We start from the raw sequence: 19,082 nt of genomic DNA, 5'->3' as shown, positions 1-19,082 counted from the left end.
TACTCTCGGAGAAAGTCTCAAAAGGAGAGTGAACAACAAACATGTCTCGGGACTGACCAAGACAATGACCCTAATCCACTGGTAAGTCAAAGCAGTGAAAGTACTGGTGACAGTTTTGATAGTTCAGCTGTTGATAAAGACATTGATTGGCCCATAGCTCTGAGGAAGGAAGTAAGATCATGCCCTCAACATCGTATTCACAACTATATGTCATACAAGGGTCTCTCACCAAAATTCAGTGCATTTATCTCAAGTATAAATAAGGTGCTGGTGCCAAACACAATTCAAGAAGCCTTTCAACACCCACAGTGGAAAAAGGTTGTCCTTGATGAAATTAAAGCCTTGAAAAAGAATGAAACGTGGGAGATAACAAACTTACCACTTGGAAAACACCCCGTAGGCTGCAAATGGGTATTCACAGTGAAATATAGGGAAGATGGACAGATTGACATGTTCAAAGCTCGCCTAGTGGCAAAAGACTTCACTAAATCCAATGGTATTGATTACCAAGAGACATTTTCCCCAATGGCAAAATTGAACACTATTTGAGTTTTACTATCTCTAGCTGCAAATCTAGATTGGCCTCTCCACCATTCCTAAAGATCACTCTATGGACTCAAGCAGTCCCCTAGAGCTTGGTTCGAGAGGTTCACAAGGGCAATCAAGAAAAAGGGATACAATCAAAGCCAAGCTGATCACACGTTATTTGTAACACCCCGCATTCCCAGGGTGTTAGGTAACGTAAAATTCTGGGGTTATATTTTTTTTTTCCAACAGAAACTCAACACAAAAACCATTCCCCGAAGATCCCGTTACACCTTCTCAGTATATTAACTATGAACTATTAATAAACTAAGACAGATAAATCACCTCAAATGCGGAAGCTAGATCGAAACCTCAATAAATCATAACCGAACCAGCTTTATTTATAACATAAAGTTAAACCAACGTTTACATGACGTCATCAAAATAAATCGCGTAAATGAAAACGACATATCATAAACTATCCACTAATCGCCATTACTTCTCAGCAATCCCTTTCCCCTTCGCACTGCTGCCTTCACCTGGAACGTTTGAATATTCCAGGGACAAAGTTCAAATTAGATGATGAATCATCTAAATGAGAGTTCAAAAACACGTTTTCATGAATGAATGCAAGACATGAAATAAACCAACACAACCTGGTAAGTCCTAGCCTAAGAGAATCCCACAGCGCTTAACCCTACCACGGGGAAAGAGCAATCTCTCTAAAAACCACCATACCGACATATTGACACGACGCGATTCTAACTTAAGAGGGGCAAGGTCAACGCATCTCCCCAACATCTCGAGAACAATCGTTACCAACTCCTGACCCAGGAGAGTCACATCAACGCAGGAACCCGGCTCACCATATTTACGTTGGGGATTACGTTCCCACTCTAAGCATCCAGGAACCACTACCCAGTCCCAACTCAAATCTCATATGGATCACCTAATCATCATAGTGCAACTTCCCTGACCAAACGGCCTGACAAGGAAACCAAGGTGGCTATCCCAGCATGCTCACCAGCACAAGATACCCCTATTATTCCGTCACACCCTTGGAGAATTATAGCTACACTATCCAGACAACATTTTAGGCTGACATTCCATATGAACAATCACAAAACGCATGACAATGCCACATTTTACAAATCAATGCATCATGTAAACAACATTTTATAAAATGCAATGCACAAGTACAAAACATTTAGGGACGAACCTCCCTCATAAAACCAACTGTCACTGGTTACCGTTTGCATGTAACAAAACCATTTTGCATGAAATCAAAACACATTTAAGTAACACAAACACTAAGTTTTTAGGGCAGAAATACCCACAATAAATCAAGTTTTGGGGGCGAACACTCACAAGTCAAAACCAAGTTTCCAGGTAAAACACTCACCTCAAACGTATTCGGAATGCCTCGATCCTCGTGCACGACCTCAGTTTGTGTGTCAAATCACAAACACCTGAACTTATACTCAATCTCAAGCCACGATACTCCCTAAACACCATATTTAATTAAAGAGCATCAAAATCTATTTTCCCTCAATTTTTCCATAATTTCCCCTATTTTTCTACCAATTTTCACCTCGATAATTCCAAAACAATTATCTCCTCGAACATTTTTCCAAATTTTTCAACACAATAATTCCTAAAATAAATTTAGAAAAATACTGAGATAAAATACCATAAATACCCTTGTGTGACGCACCCTCACGAGCCTTGCGCGTGGAGTGTGGCGCGTGCAGCTCACGCGCTACCTTCTTCCTCGACTCCGGTCGTCGGTGACTCTTCCGATGGCCAAATCAATCAAACCCCCTTGAAGCCCTTGATGAGTCGATCACGTTGGCACCACTTGTTGGCCGAAAGACCATCGGAAAATGCCCCAAAACGCGAGTTGCAGGTCGGCCCTAGGCGTCCGCCTCATGTCTCCGGCCAAAGCTCGAACAGCTTTTAAACTCAACGAAAACCCTCCCAAAAACCCCAGAACTCTTCCCCTCGATTCAAGGATCAAAAACCCCTTATCAACCCTCTCAAAAAAACTCCGAATCGCGGCCAATTTGATGCAAAAATCTTAAAGTTTTCGGCCCCCCTTTATACCCAAAACCCGGCCAGATCTTGGCCAATCAACGGCCAAGGCTTGGCCCCTAAGCTAGCCCCCGTCGTATACGACCTCCCCCAGGTCTCCATCGGCCGTCCCATCGTAAAAAATGGCGGCCACGTGCGGTGGATTGCGGCGGCCAATTTTGCTTGCTGCGTTCACACCACAATTTTCCATTTATTACACTTTAACCCCCTCTGATTCTTCAAATGCCATTTCGGCCCCTTCCTTGAGGCCCCTGATCTTTCCAACAATATCACTAAGGTCCACAAGTTTTGTACTCCTCATCTCACCCTTGAAATTTTCGAAAAATTATCCTTTTGACCTCACTCGGGCAAAATTAAAAAATTACACTTTGGCCCGGTTGATCGTTTTGACCCTACGTCCTTTCGTTTCAACCCTAAATCACTAAAGGGTTGTTCTACGTATAAAATATTGGTTCTTAGCACATTCCATTGGCTCTTCGGAAGTCTCCTACGTCAATTCGGTTTTCTTAGCCCGGTCGATAGCTGTTGCGAAAGCTATTCTCGATCCAATTTATTTTGATACCTAAAATCATGCCTCGTATCACTCATCAATACTATTCCATTTCCCTTAAAAATCTAGGGTTCGAGGTACTCCCTTCGGTCGATTCGGTTTCTTAAAACTGTGTTAGTGTACCCTACACATCATTCTTTCAAAAATTCCACTTATACCCCTCATAAAATACCATTTATACCCTTAAGGATTTCCCCGGTATTACATTCTCCCCTCTTAATAAATTTCGTCCTCGAAATTTTGCTCGTGATAAATTAAATTACTGCTATTGCTAATAACTCCCAATTGAATTATCCTAAATATATCATTCCTAATCCTTGGAGATCATCCTTAGCTCACATCCTAACACGATCCATGCTTACCAGGCATCTTTCTTAAGCATTAAGTTGTATTTGATACATTAAGATATGATATATTTGTTGAGTAATATATCTAGTTGTTTCATGTTCATGTTATCCACTGGCAAGCTTTATCTTTTATATTTATTTATTCATTCAGCAATTACTTAAATGCAAAATGCCTAAAGACAAACTCCCTAGGTTTACTCTGTGTAAAAAGGAATTGAGGTGTAACTTCAATTGTAAAGTCCTTGATACACTTAAGAGAATAACCTTAAACATGTCCTTGGTCAAAAGTGTCATTGAGATGGGACATCAAAGACACAACGAGACCGGTGTGTACTATGTTGTTACCTTTAGGAAATGTAGTAGTTGATCTTACAGGTTACGGGTATAGGATACCTAAGCTAGTAGACGGGTGCTTGTTGGTGAGTACAAGTTCACTGGATAGTGATCTGACCAAAAGGATTCCTTATGGATCTTTCAAGAGTGTCTAAGGAAACCTCTAGTGGCGGTTGTGCAAGTGAATCTTCGACTTGAGGTCACCACTGTGTCTTGCGTGTAGATTTGTATGCTTTGACATTGTTAAGGAAGCATCTTAATAAAGGGTGTGAGTACGACAGTGATTGGGTTTGCCATCAAGTATGTGAAGGCTGTGTGTGAGCCAAGATAGGATTTATCAACCCCTAATTTGGGGAGATATGTCTCATGGATCCTTTGGGGAAATATAACTTGTAAGTCTATGGCCATAGCAAGATAGAGATCCTATGAAGCGATACTTTATAGGAACCAAATAAATATCATAAATCAGGCACTGAATGGGGATTGACGCACAATCCATGTCCCCGCTTGATTGAGATACTTTAAACCGATAAAGAGATTGAATTGCATAAGAAGACCATCATTGAAAGGCAATGATCATAAATTGATTCTTCTACTAATTGAGGGTCATGATGAGTTACTAGACTCCGCTCATGGTCTATGATTTTATTCGATAAAGTCATGGCCAACATATGTAGAAGCCTAATGAGTCACACACAATAAGGGTTTGCAATTACAAGGTAATGGTAGGCTCGATTGGGATTGGGGAATCCTAATGAGAAGTTATAGTTCTTAAATATTAATAGTTAATATTTTAGAACTTATAATAAATAAGCCCCTTAATTAAGTTTGTCATAATTCACCTGAAACCTTAGTTGGACTAGGCTACCCAAATTAAGGGTTGGGTCTTAATGGTTTGTTAATTAATATATGGACTTATTTATGAAACTAACTTAAGGACATTGGATGAATCAAGGAGTTTAATGGATTGTTTTAAAGTGTTTAAAACTAAGGCCCAATGGATTGTTTTAAAGTGTTTAAAACATAAATCCTAAGAAGGAGAATAAAAGGGAAAGTTCAATTCTATGTTTTAAAGTATTTAAAACATGAGCTTAAAATACCACGCGGCTCAAACCTCAATTAGGGTTTTGTCCCTAAGGGTTATAAATAGCCCTTATGTGGTTCCTTTTCTAATGAACCATGTGCCTTTCTTAGCAATTGATGCTATTTGACGTGCATGAGAGAAAGCTCCCATGCCGCCCTCTTGAGCTAGTATTCTTTCGTCCTTAGGGAAGCCACCCCCTGCAAGGTTCTTGGATTGCAAGCTCACATGGATATCGTTAGAGGTTAGGCACTTGAATGATTTCGTGATCACTGCTTTTTGGGATTGGATCTTCACGTAAAGAGGTAATTATTTGCCATTATTCTGTAATCTATTTCGTTGGAGAGATCCTAAAGGTATTGACGGTTAAATTTTTTTATTTTTTCGTTGTGTTATGATTCGTAAATACCTACAGCCTGCGCGTTGCTAGCCCCCTCGCCCACGCAGCCCCACGCATGCTCACACGTACACCTCCAAGTGACCCCTACTCGACGGTGCCATGGGTACGCCTGTGATGCACTCGCCATCACTCCAGCGAGACTCGATCAAAACCACCTCCGAGTTACTCGTCGAAGAAATCAGGTCACCCAACACCTGGTATGCTATAAATAGGGGAGTCCTCCCCCCCCCCCCATTTGGTATGCTATCTTCCACACTCACATTTCCTTTTTACATTCGATTACTCTGTACTTTAGACAGGTCATCCATCGTTCTCAATCCACCTGGAAGACTCATCCATTGCTATCGCTACCCTCGGATAGTCATCCATCGCGATCACTATCCTTGAGAGAGTCATCCATTGCTAGCATTCCATCTCGAGAGAGTCACCCATCGCTCCTGATAATCACCCATCGTTTGGATAATTTACACGACAATTTTCTATCTATAAATTCATTGTTGTAATCGAGCAACAACAAATATAATACTTATTTACAAGAAAAAATAACCAAAATATAATTTTTATATACATAGTTGAAAAATGAACAATGTACCTACAAGCTTATTTGATACTGACAAGGACTTATCCAAGAGAACTCTTACTAAAAAATGTGTTCTTTGAGTCTTGCCTCAAGATAAGCTTTCCCTTTCCTTCAAGGACTTGAGCACAGCTTTGGAAGCCAGTTTTTGGGCCGTCTTCTTAACCGGCGCGGTGCTAGTATGCTTGTGTACGACACCATTTGCTTGAACCTCTATTGTAATTGCTATCAAATTTCTTTCGCGAGAAACCACAGTCTTTTCCATGACGAAATGTTCCCTTTGACATAATTCAATCAGCTCCCTAATTGGATTCAGTTTCAATGTTTCGGGTGTAACCAAAGGCTCCAGAAGAGGCCTTATGCTCTGGAAGACAGCATCTGTGTTGTATCCTGAATCAACAAGAATAGCCCCTGCTAGGGATTCTATAACATCTCCAAGCACCTGCAGACTCATCACATACGTACAAAGAACGCTTAGAGCAAAGATTCACTTATGAAGGGAAAATTAAGAAGAGGATTGTTGAGATCGCTAAACAAGATTACTAGAAATTTATCCCAGAAAACAATAACAAAGACCTGCTAGATGTCAAGCTATGAAGGACAACGACCAAAATGTTTGCAAAATACACTTTTACTCAAAACTGCCACACTACAAAGTACTACATATTTAAAAGGGCAAGCCACAGAAACACATGCTACATGTAAAGTTTGGTTCCTTTTCTTATCTTGGCCTATTGAAAAATTTCAGTTAAGCAAGTTCTTATCAACTACGAAAAGGAAAGATTAATTGCAATATATACATAGATATAAATATATATCACAGAATTACTTAATCTGAAATGAAAATGAAAAAAAAAAGACACTGTATTGACTAAAAGACAAACAAAAATCGTTGTTTTTGCGACTCCATCATCGTGTGACTTCACTCTTCAAGGAAATTAAAAAAATAAAATAAAAATAAGAAGTCTGTTTTGACCAACATATTATATATAAATGCTAGCACCATAAAGGGTGGGAATAATTTCCATACCAATTCAACAACATGGTTTAATAATCAAACTAACACCTATATGTAATGACTTCATTTGAACTATTACAAGTCCCGAACTTAAATAATTACTCCTAAAAATTCCAAATTTCCAGGGTTTGAAGATTAACAATTACAAGTAAAGCCTTCATTTGAATTATTCCAAGTTTTTCAAGACAAACAACAGCAAACTTTCAAATCATTAATTTGCAGGCCAGTAGGCCACCAAAGTTAACATATAAACTAATCATTTCCACCATCTTAAGACATAAATGTATCCAATAATATCAATTCAATTTATCATACAAGAAATTGCAACATAATGAGAAAAATAATTGCCACACAAGGAACAAATGGATTTAAGCCATGACCAACACCACAGACTAACCTTTGGGAAAGCTGTTTCAGATTCACATCCAGAAGTTGTTGCCAAAGATAACTGCTCAAAATTATGAACAGTCTCAGCTATACGTTTGTGGAGCTCTTGTGAGGAATAAAGAATGTGTTTGTGTAATCCAGCCTTGACTGCAGATCGAGCAAAACAGTCATTGTTTACAGAAGCTGATCTTAAATCAGTCAACAGCCCAGGTGACATTCCAGGATATTTCTGATACAGATGCATGGTTATAAGGTAATCCAACACTGAATCTCCAAGGAACTCTAGGCGCTGCATCAGAATGAAATTAAGAATTTAAAATATGATAAACACTAATCAATCTACAGATTTGTATCAACAAATGTTAACTGGAAATTAAAACATTACAAAATCAAATAACAAGTACTACAAACTCTTCCCCATGCAGATTGGTAGTATACACCAAGGTTTGAAGTTGATGTTACAACAAGAGTGCCTCTGCATGTTACACTTCAGGAAAATAAGCATTGATGTCTCTGGTGTACAAATAGGTTGATGCAAGAAGAGAAAACTACTACCCTAGCTTGTAGAGATTTTCTAAACCGGTAATTAAATACACTACATCATCAAAGTTTCGTTTCAATGTGATGTTCAAATAGCACAGAAGCAAAGATGCTTTGAAACAGTTCGGAAATGTTTCACACATCTTACTACCATTCAACAAATCATGGAAATATTCACATACAAACTGAAATTTATCTATTCAGTTGTCTCAACATGCAATATTAAATTAAAAAAAATGCAGAGATTTCCAATACTTGGAAAAAAGAAAAAGATCACATTTACTCCACAATATCAACAAATAAAGCCTTAATCCCATGAATTACAGATTGCTAATCATTTTTAGTTATGGTTGTGTCTTTTGTAAGATCCTTATAGCTCATAACATGCCTAAAAGCCTCCTTCCAAATTTTTCCTAGTCTTCCTCTACCTCTTTTGTTAAAGACTTGTTCCATTCCATCCACTCTTAATAGGAACCTTTTATTGGTCTTCTATACTCATGATCAAACCACCTTAATCCTATCTTGGGCATCTTATCTGCATCTGCAATAGAAGTCACTCTATCCCTTATTACGAATGACTTCATTTCTCATTTTATTTTTTCTTGTATAGCCACAAACCCATGGTAAAATCTTCATCTCCCTTACATTCATACTCTAGATATGTTATTATATCACAGCCCAACATTCAGCGCTATACAACAAAATTGGTCTTATAGTCGTCTTTTAAAATTTTCTTTTCACATTTAACATAGTCTTACTATAATATAAACATCATATACACGTTTTCCATGTTAACCATTTTGCCTTAGTTCTATGAGAAACATCCATGTTAGTCTCCCCATCTTTTTGGATAATTTATCCAAGATATCTAAGGGTTGTTTGTGTTAGTGTTAGTGTTTTAATGTTAGATTTATATGACATCTAGTAGGTTAATGACAACCGTGCTTATCATTAAAATGGTTATATCTTCATTCATACATCCCCAATTGTATATGAATGAGTCCTTGGATCTTCTAGTAAAGATCTTATTCTTAAGATGTTAAGAATATATGACGAAAATCTTCAGTTTGGGATTTCTTAAAGGTATTCCTAGTCCTTAGGTTTCTCAAAAGGGGAATATGATTAATCGATTATGAACTAGCACATGGGCTACTACTTTTGATTAGTATGAGATGCTAATGAAAAAGAATGGTGAGTTACATGCCATATTGTATGAGATGCAAATAGTAGACATGTGAGTAGGTGTTGGTTGAACATCTACTAAATGTGACGTATGTAACAGATCACATGACTGAGAGGATTAATGATCTGTTACTGCTTTTTGATTGTGTAACTAGTCTTCAGAGCGGAAGCAACACAATTGTCTTCTATGCTGGTGTTGGAGATTTGTCGTTGAATAGAACCATCTGGTGTGAGAGATGGGAATGCTCTCTGTGTGGTCACTATGCAGTAGTATATAGAGGCAAGTGATTGCTAATGGGATCCATTGACTTTCGATGTGAGATGAACATCCTATGCAATCATATTTTGGTTGGTGATTGGAAATCCTTGGCCAAGGTATGCACCATCGAAAAGGAGTTTTCGATGTCGAAAGGAGTTCCGATGTGTCATCTCAATCATTGCAAACTAGATCTTGGCATAGTTACCGAGTTCTATGAGTTTGATCAATCCATAACTCTCATTTGATCGGAATGTTAGCCAGTGGAAGGATTATAGTGCACGGAAATTGAAAGTTCAATAGGTTTACATGATGTACTGACTTCATTACTGATAAGATCGTCCTGACATAATACTAGTTGTCACTTAGTACCTTTTGGGGTGCTATGAGAAGATGAAGAAATTCTCATAATAGGTCAAAGTGTTTGACAAGTGTCAAAGGGTTTGACATTTCTTGATTACTATTCAGTAGTGAACTTAGAAGGTCACACCCAAAGCTAGGCATAGCATTGGACTAGTGATGCATAGCTGTCAATGTGTTCTCAATCATCATTAAGGAGTTAATAATGATGGACTTTGTTAAGGAGTTGACAAAGGGATCAAAGAACTGTTAAGAGTTAACAGTTGGAGACCATTAAGAGTTAATGGATATCGTTAAGAGTTAATAAGCATGTCATTAAGAGTTAACAGGAGTTCTGGTTCCATCAAAAGTTAGTGAAAGGGCTATTAAAAGTTAATAGCGGTTCTTGATGTAATTAGTCAAAAGTTACAATGGAAGGCAAAAAAGGAGCCGACCGTTTGTTTTGGATAGTCGACCATTTTGCTCAAGTGGGCCAAAAACGATCGACCGATTCCTATAACTATCGACCGTTTCTTGGGTGGGATTTCTCCCACATGCCATTCTTTTGTTGCTTTCGACGACAGAGCATTTAATGCTTTGTTGCCTTTAATAAATGCATCTCAGACGTATTAAAGACGAGAGAGAGGGAGACGATCAATTGATAGAAGAAGAAAAGAGAAAGGGTTTCTCGTGGTCATTCGACTGTTTTGGCGAGGGAGTGAAATAGCTTCCCAATTACTTGCTGCTTCACTGTTCTTTTTCTTTCCCGTGCTCTGCCTGTTTCTCCCTTCTCTTGCTCCCATCATCTTCTTCCCTTCAATCCCATTTGACCGTGAGACGGTCACATCCTTTGTTGAGAGCCAACCGAGAGCTTTGCATCACCTTTGCTTGAGACTAGGTAGCACTAAGGTCTGGTAAAGGGCTCTGATGGCTGCATAAGGGTGGACTGACTTAGTCCCCTACACTTGTGGGGGTGGCTTGGTCGGCCAAGTTGCAAATTCAGAGCAGTTGATGGTGGATTATGGATGGCGATTCGGAAGCAGCTCGTGAAACGTTAGCAGGAGCTTGAAGGATAGCTGAATGGTTCGGGCTTGAGGTGCAACAACAACTAGCAACATCTTCTTGGAGGTAATCGTTACCTGCCGTTTTTATTTCATGTTGATGATTTTTGTATATGTATATAGCTGTATTCATTTGTGTCCTGCAAGAACCGATCCGTTTCCACTGCATTTTGTTTTTGTTTTTGAAAAGTTTTGAAAACCGGCTTATGTTCTTGCATATATTTTGCGAAGTGTTAGCGCATTCTTTCAGTTTAGTTGTGAAAAATGACTCCAATTTTCTAGAAAAGTACTCAATGAAAATATAAAATTAAAAGACTTGTTCAAATATAAAAGTTTTCAAAATAGTAAATAAAGATTTGATAAATGTTGTTCTCTAAAATTGAACTGAACTTGGAAAACTCCTAAAAAAATTTGTCCCCTATCATCTCCATCTCCTTGTATAACACAAGTTATAGAAAACCCTCTCTCTCTCTCTCTAACACATGTTCCGATTTTCTAGACTAGGATGCATTTCTGACATTTGAATGTGTTATTCAAATTTTCCATGGAAAATGAAAACTAGAGATTTTATAGAAAAATTGAAGATAGAAAATTAGAAAACATTTTTCACAAGTAAACATCCACTTATCTTTTCTTAGGATGTGTCCAAGTTTTATCCTAATATCATGCACACTTATACATTCACTAAATTTTCATTCCATATATTAAATTTTCAATTTGTTTTAACTTAAAAACTTCTAGATTCTTAAGTGTCCCTCCATATCACGAGTTTAGCTAAGGTGTTTATTCCATTTCTTAAACCTAGTGTTGGTTATAATAAACTTATATGCCGTAACAAAATCCAAAATAGCTTTGCCCTCACTATTTCTTTCTCCAAATCCATAACCTCCACATACATCTCTATAATTCCTTTCTCCACTCAAATGACCATTTAAGTCACCTCCTATAATGATTGTCTTTCCTCTAGGTATTTCCTTCATCAACCCCTCAAAACTTATAAAATTTTGACTTTATTGCCTTTCTTAACCCAACTTGTGGTGCATATGTGCTTTTTATAGTATTCATGGTTTGTTCCCCAATACAACTTTAGCTGTAATAATCCCATGCCCTATTCTCTTCACATCCATTGCCTCATCCTTTAAACCTTTCCCATAACAATACATACTCCATTCAGTTGCCCTAACCTTCCCTTAACACCAAAGTTTAAATTCAGATTCTCTCAACATTTTAGCTCTCTTTTCAACCCATCATGTCTCTTGGAGGTACATAATATTATTTTCTCTTATCATGTCCACCGCTTCCATAAGTTTTGTTAGAATCATTAATATAATTGTGATTATTATATGTTTGTATTTTATTTTGTAATTAGGATAAACTCATAGGTGTTTAAGGTCCGTTATGCCTATTATAAATAACAAGTTAAGAAAGGAAAATCTCTTAAGTTTTTCTCTCATAATTATTTTCTCACATGGTATCAGAGCTATCAGTGAGAAAAACCCCAGTCGTTGATGTGTATCTTTTTCCAGTGATCGTCAAACCCAAACTGTCATTGCCCAATACTAGAACCCCACTATCCGGCCACCATTGGATAACACCGCCACCACCATCGGGTTCGCTGCCACTAGATCGCATGACCCTCGAAAACTCGCCACCGTCGAACCACCCACGCACCCCCACACGCCGCCGCCACTTGTCGCCTTCGTCTCCACGCGTCAGTGCGTGACAGCTCGTCCGCCAGCCAATATTTTCTAGCTTCTCCAGATCTGATCACCGACAACCCCTCAAGCCACTTCCGGTGTTGAAACCCTCGCCATGTCTGATTTCAGTGACGTCGTTTCTGCTGATGCTATTCCGGCTCCAGCACCTGTTACCCTTGCTGCCTCTCAATCCTTTATTGTCTTCAATCTTGGAACAACCAATATTACCACTATCAAGTTGATAGGGTCGGCCAATTATCTCTCATGGACAGCCTTTGTCAAAATGTGATTCAAAGGGCAAGGCCAAGCGGATCATCTTACCACAAAGGCTGAAAGTGTGCCAGAAGCGAATCAGGCTAGATGGGAACAAGTTGATGCCCAATTATGTAGCCTCCTATGGCAATCTATTGATCCTTCCATCATGCAGCTCTTTTGTCCCTTTGAAGCTTGTGTTGATGTGTGGAAGGAAGCTGAAGAGTGTTATACAAACAACATCCAACGTTTGTACACTGTAGTTTTTAATATCAAGAATCTCAAGCAGGAGTCGTCCATGGAATCTTATCTAGGGTAGGTTCAGTCTCTCATGCAAGAATTTGATGCTTTTCTTCCTCTCACTACGACCCACATAGAATAGATTGCTCAACGAGATAAGTTTTTTATGGTTATTGTTCTCTTCGATTTGAAACTGAAGTTTTGATGCCATCAGGCATCAAATCTTGACCAACTCTGCTAGCCCTACCATGAAAGACTCTTTAAAAAGGTTGTTGAATATGACAGATGCACATGGTATGTCCTCTTTTTCTCATGTTGTTCCTCTAGCCGAATCTTCAGCTCTTGTGTCTCAGGCTTCCGCTGTAGGAGGCAATAGAGGACGCAATAATAATCGCTTACGTCCACAGTGTACCTTTTGTAAGAAACTGGGTCATCTTGAGGACAAATGCTGGAAGAAACATGGTCGGCCAGCTGCTCCGCCTGTATCATCTACCAGGGTAGCTCATGTATTTCAGAGCAATCCTAGTCCTGCTCAATTTCCAACAGGTTTGCAATTGGTACCTATGTCTGCAGTTGAGTATGATGCCTTCCTGTAGTTCCAGGCCACCCAGCAGTCTCATCTTGGTAATCCCGTTGCTTGTGTTGCTCAAGGCTCATCTATTAGTCCTTGGATTATAGATTCTGGCGCCACTGACCATATGTGTGGTAATGAACTTCTTTTCTCCTCACTTACCTATTATGATACCTTGCCTACTGTTACCCTGGCTAATGGAACCAAAACTATAGTTAAAGGAATTGACCAAATCACACTCGCCTCGTCTTTCTCGTTAAATTCTATTTTATATGCTCTTGATAGTCCTTTTAATTTGATTTCAATTAGCCAACTCACCAAAACCCTTAATTGTTCTGTTATCTTTACTCCTACCTCTGTTTGTGTTCAGGACCAAGGTACGGGGCGGACGATTGGCATCAAGCATGAGTCACATGGGTCACTATCATCTTGTTGTGCCTAGTTCACCAGTAGCTTGCACCAGTGCCGCTTCCCCAGATCTTCTCCACTATCGTCTTAGTCATCCCAGCATCTCCAAACTGAAGAAATTAGTTCATAGTTTGTCGTCATTGTCCATGTTTAATTGTGAGTCATGTTAGCGTGGTAAACACGCTTGTAATTCTTTTTCTCATCGAATCCATAATAGGGTTGAGGCTCCCTTTTCCCTTGTACACTCGGAAGTATGGGGGCCTAGTTGTGTCAATTCTACTCTTGGTCTTTCATATTTCGTTACTTTCATTGATGACTTTTCTCGTTGCACTTAATTGTTTCTTATGAAGAGTTGGTCCGAGTTGTTTTCTATCTTTTAGACATTTACTGCTAAAATAAAAACACAATTTGGAATTTCTATACGTGCCTTACGTAGTTAATGCCTCTGAGTATTTTTCTTCTCAATTTACTACTTTTATGACTGCTAATGGCATCCTACATCAATCCTCTTGTCCTTACACACCTCAACAAAATAGTGTTGCTGAGCATAAGAATCGATATCTTATTGAGACTGCCCGGACACTCCTTTTACATGCCAATCTTCCCACCAAATTTTGGGGAGATGCTGTTCTAACTGCATGTTATCTAATCGATCGCAAGTCATCTTCAGCGTTACAGGACCAAATCCCTCATTCCCTTTTGTTCCCTACACAGCCGCTTTATTCTGTTCCTCTTCGTATTTTTGGCTGTATCTGTTTTGTGCATTCTTTTTCACCTGGACAAGATAAGCTTGCTGTAAAATCTCTCGAGGGTATCTTTCTCGGCTATTCTCGGTTGCAGAAAAGCTATAAGTGTTACTCTCTTGAGCTGAACCGCTATCTTTTGTCTGTTGATGTCACATTCTTTGAATAACAGTCTTTCCTTTTGGTTGCTCAACCTGATTCACAAAGTCTTCACCAGGTTTTGCCCATTCCTTTTTCTTTTCTTCCGCTGTCCTCATTAGGTCTGTTTGTCTCCTCTATGGCGCCTAGCCTTCCATTTTTCGGTTCACCTTCCACGGCTCCTCCACTTCTTACATATCACCGTCATCCTCATCCTGCTATTCCTCCAGCCTAGGACTCTCTTGACTCACTCTCTCCGTCTATGGTCCCTCATGCTTTGGATCCTAAGGCCGAAAGTCTCCCCGTTGCTCTTCGCAAAGGTACAATGTCTACTCGTAATCCCCATCCTATTTATAACTTTTTATGCTATGACCGTTTGTCCCCTTCTTATAGTGCCTTTGTTTTGAGTATTTCCTTTGTTTCTATTCTTAAAACCACAGGTGAAGCTCTATCCCGTCCTGGTTGGCGTCAGGCTATGTTGGATGAGATTGATGTCTTACATTCGAATGGTACTTGGGATTTGGTGCCTTTACCACCAGGAAAGACTCTCGTTGGTTGCCGGTGGGTATTCACTCCAAAAGTGGGTCATGATGGCCAGGTGGAACTTCTTAAGGCCTGCTTGGTTCCCAAAGGACTTACATAAATCTATGGGTTGGATATAGTGATACCTTCTCTCCTATTGCAAAAATGGCCTATGTTTGCCTCTTTCTCTCTCTGGCTGCCACGTGTCATTAGCCACTCTATCAGCTCAATGTTAAAAATGTCTTTCTTAATAGTGATTTGCAAGAAGAGGTCTATATAGAGAAACCACCTGGTTTTGTTGCTCAGGGGGAATCTAATGTAGTTTGCAAACTCAAGAAGTCTCTCTATGGTCTGAAACAATCTCCACGGGCATGGTTTAACAGGTTCAGCACTGTGATTTAAGACTTTGGTCTCACTCGAAGTGAAGCTGATTATTCGATTTTCTATCGTCATTCTTCTTCCTTATGTATCTACCTTGTTGTTTATGTAGATGATATTGTTATCACAGGGAGTGATCAGGTTGGAATACAGAAGCTGAAGGAACATCTACATCAACACTTTTAGACCAAAGACCTAGGTCGACTTCGGTATTTCTTAGGTATTGAAGTTGCTCAGTCAGGAGGTGGTATCTCAATTTCTTAGAGGAAATATGCCCTTGACATCCTAGAAGAAACTAGTATGGTGAACTGTAAACCAATTGACACCCCAATGGATCCGAATGTTTGACTCGTCCCAGGACGGGGGAGCTTTATTCATACCCTAGTAGTTATAGGAGACTGGTAGGCAAGTTGAACTATCTCACAATCACTCGTCCCGACATTGCTTTTGTTGTGAGTATAGTTAGTCAGTTTTTTAGTTCTCCATGTGATTCTCACTGGGATGTTATTCAGATTCTGAGATATATCAAAAGAGCACCAGGTAAAGGGTTACTCTATGAGGATAAAGGACACAGAGATATTTGTTGTTATGCAGATGCATATTGGGCAGGATCTCCTATTGATTGTCGGTCAACCTTTGGGTATTGTGTTCTTATGGAAGGAAATTTGGTTTCTTGGAAAAGTAAAAAACAGAATGTAGTAGCTAAATCTAGTGCAGAGGCAAAGTATCGGGCTATGGCTAATGCAACTTCTGAGCTCATCTAGCTTAAACAACTCCTGCAGGAACTCAAATTTTGTGGAGTGTCTCCTATGAAACTTATTTGTGATAATCAGGCTGCCTTACACATTGCTTATGATCTAGTGTTCCATGAGCGGATTAAGCAAATTGAAATCGACTGTCACTTTATTAAAGAAAAGCTGGTTGAAGGTGTTATTATTACAGAGTTTGTTAACTCCAATGATCAACTTGCAAATATCTTCACCAAGTCTCTAAAGGGTCATCGAGTGGAATACATTTGTAACAAACTTTGTGCATATGATATCTATACTCCAGCTTGAGGGGGAAGTGTTAGAATTATTAGTATAATTATGATTATTATATGTTTGTGTTTTATTCTATAATTAGGATAAGCCCATAGGCGTTTAAGGCCCATTATGCCTATTATAAATAACAAGCTAAGAGAAACTAATCTCTTAGGTTTTTCTCATAATTATTTTCTCACAAGTTTCTTGTGAAAGTCCCGATATTAAATGATCCAATCCTTAATCAATGATCTTGTCCCAACTTCTTTACTCACATCCAACCCATATGTATCACTACATATGGGCAATGAAGCAAAAGTCCAACTCAATTTTAATTGCATCTGAGCAAATGCAACACACCACAGAAGGAGTTACACCCCGAGGATTTGCTCATTTATGTAGAATTCGTATTGATTGATCCACAAGTTTTACGCTTCTTGTCAACAACCTAACACAACCTCCTCTCTAAATTCATGTTAATAAAAATTATTTTTTTCAAACACATTTTGCTGAATTTTTGAGCAGTTTACTGTTTTATGCTTCAATGGAAATGTTAAAATTTCATTTCTGGACTAATTTTCATTTTTACCTCGACAAGGACATTAGAAAACCTAAAATGCCTAAAGTTCATGAGTATTAGTTGAGACCAAAAAGGGATCATCAAATGTAAGCTGTAAGTCATAAAATGCTTTCAGGTGAATCTTTTTTTCAAACAATTTTTATGTTCAACATAGGTGGACTGTGGAACTACAATAATACATTGAAGGGTAAAGACAAGTGAGAGCATGTAAAATATTTCAGAAAGAAGCAAAAAGTATCAATTTCAAACGCCAGTGACATATGTTATGAATTATACAAAGATACCTGATAAGATCTTGGAATCTCCGGTAGCATGTAAGAACCATGGGTTAACGCTTCAACAAGCAAAGAAGAATCAAGGAATGAGAAGTTCAATAAGGATTCTAGATATTTGATGTTAACATGCCTCTTGGGTTCAATTGAAAATTGCCTCACATACGGTACATTGGCAAAATCCACCTTTATACCCAGCCAATCCATAAATGACAAGGCTGCCTTCTCGCCACCTGTGCTAAGGAATGCACCAATAAGTGCCTCCACAACATCAGCTACTGTTTTACTTTTTACTTTCTTCCTTCCCCGATTAAAAACTTTCCTTGTTGCAGAAAGATATTCTTCATCTAATTTATATTGTCCAGATCTATCACCAGGAATAATCCACATTTGTGGATCAAAAGGTTCGTTTTGAATGAAGCCCTACAATTAAAAGGTACAAAAGCAAGAAGTAAGGTTATAAATCCTATAAAATACAACATAAGAGAAAACCCAGAACTCAAAAATCATTTCAGTAGCTTGATCCTGATATCTTTTGAAGCTGCCATCTTTTATGTCTATAGCCCAATCCAAATATTTAATTTTCTAGCTTTTTTGTCTTTTACCTGAAGGGCTAGCTTCCCCATCTTCATTGGCCACTGATCTTAATTTCAATGTTAGCCAAAAAAAAAAAAAAATCATTTCATTGATTCAACAGAACACCAGTGAGAGAATAAGCTTTTGATAGATATGGTCCCGCTCTAAAGCACTAGGTACGGTCAAGATCTTATAAAGAAATCCATATCATGACCAATTTCACACTCAGTCTCAATCAATGATATTCAACAAAAATCTACATCTAGGAAAATTATTCCAACAAAGAAATAAGAACTTAAAAGCTCACAAATTCCAGCCACTAAGCAATGGGTTCAAAGCTATCTTTCCATCGTGTCATTCAAAATCCTCATGGCATAGTTATAAGTGCATAAGATCAGAGGACAGTCCCCTTTTAGACTTTTATGGGACTCAAACTTGAGACAACTGCTCAGTCCATATCATGCACCCCCTTAAACAACATAAAAGTTAACTATCACAAATCTAATCCTCGTTAAATACTGAGAATCTTGCCTACAACCTCATCATAACCTGCTGTTGACAATATCTTTACATTCAATTCAATGAAGACCAGGAATGTCCCACCTTTGTGTAGGACAAAAACTAACTCCAAAAGAAAAGGGCATCCCCAGTGTGTAAAGCACCCTCCTTTGCAGTTCTCCAGGGAGAGTCATTTTTATACATAACCTTACCCCTGCTTCTCAAAGAAGCTGTTTTGAGAGCACAATCAGTGAGGATCAACCTTACCATCGCTACTAAGGCTTGCTCTCAGAAAAACTAACTCCTATAGGAGACAAAATAGACAAAAAATAATAATAATAATAACAAAAAGCACACTACATGAATCGTATATGTATGTAAACTTATGCAAGCCAACATTCTATGATAACTTTTGAAGATAGAAGATTAAAGTCAAACCATACAAATAAAAGAAAATCCAAGGAAATAGTTAAATTGATGCCACTTTTACCAAGCCCA

At 38.6% G+C, this 19,082-nt stretch overlaps 1 protein-coding gene across 8 annotated transcripts in view; it reads right to left on the bottom strand.

Moving 5' to 3' along the window:
* LOC127797387 (endoribonuclease Dicer homolog 2-like) overlaps positions 1-19,082 on the bottom strand; it is a 91,959-nt gene that overhangs the window by 26,335 nt on the left and 46,542 nt on the right. For 6 of the 8 annotated variants that reach the window (XR_008022197.1, XR_008022198.1, XR_008022202.1 and 3 more), the window contains 3 exons: positions 17,523-17,933; positions 7,320-7,598; positions 5,969-6,346 (listed from right to left, as the gene is read on the bottom strand). Coding sequence is in view for 2 of the 8 variants with exons in the window: in XM_052330243.1 (XP_052186203.1) it covers positions 5,996-6,346; positions 7,320-7,598; positions 17,523-17,933 (1,041 nt within the window). In the remaining 6 variants the exon portion in view is untranslated. Of the gene's footprint in view, positions 1-949; positions 1,065-5,968; positions 6,347-7,319; positions 7,599-17,522; positions 17,934-19,082 lie in introns of those variants that run through there. The other 2 variants (XM_052330243.1, XM_052330244.1) reach the window with 2 other exon arrangements.

Source organism: Diospyros lotus, chromosome 3, assembly GCF_014633365.1.
Source record: "Diospyros lotus cultivar Yz01 chromosome 3, ASM1463336v1, whole genome shotgun sequence".
NCBI lineage: Eukaryota > Viridiplantae > Streptophyta > Magnoliopsida > Ericales > Ebenaceae > Diospyros > Diospyros lotus.
This window is presented reverse-complemented; position numbering and strand designations above follow the sequence as displayed.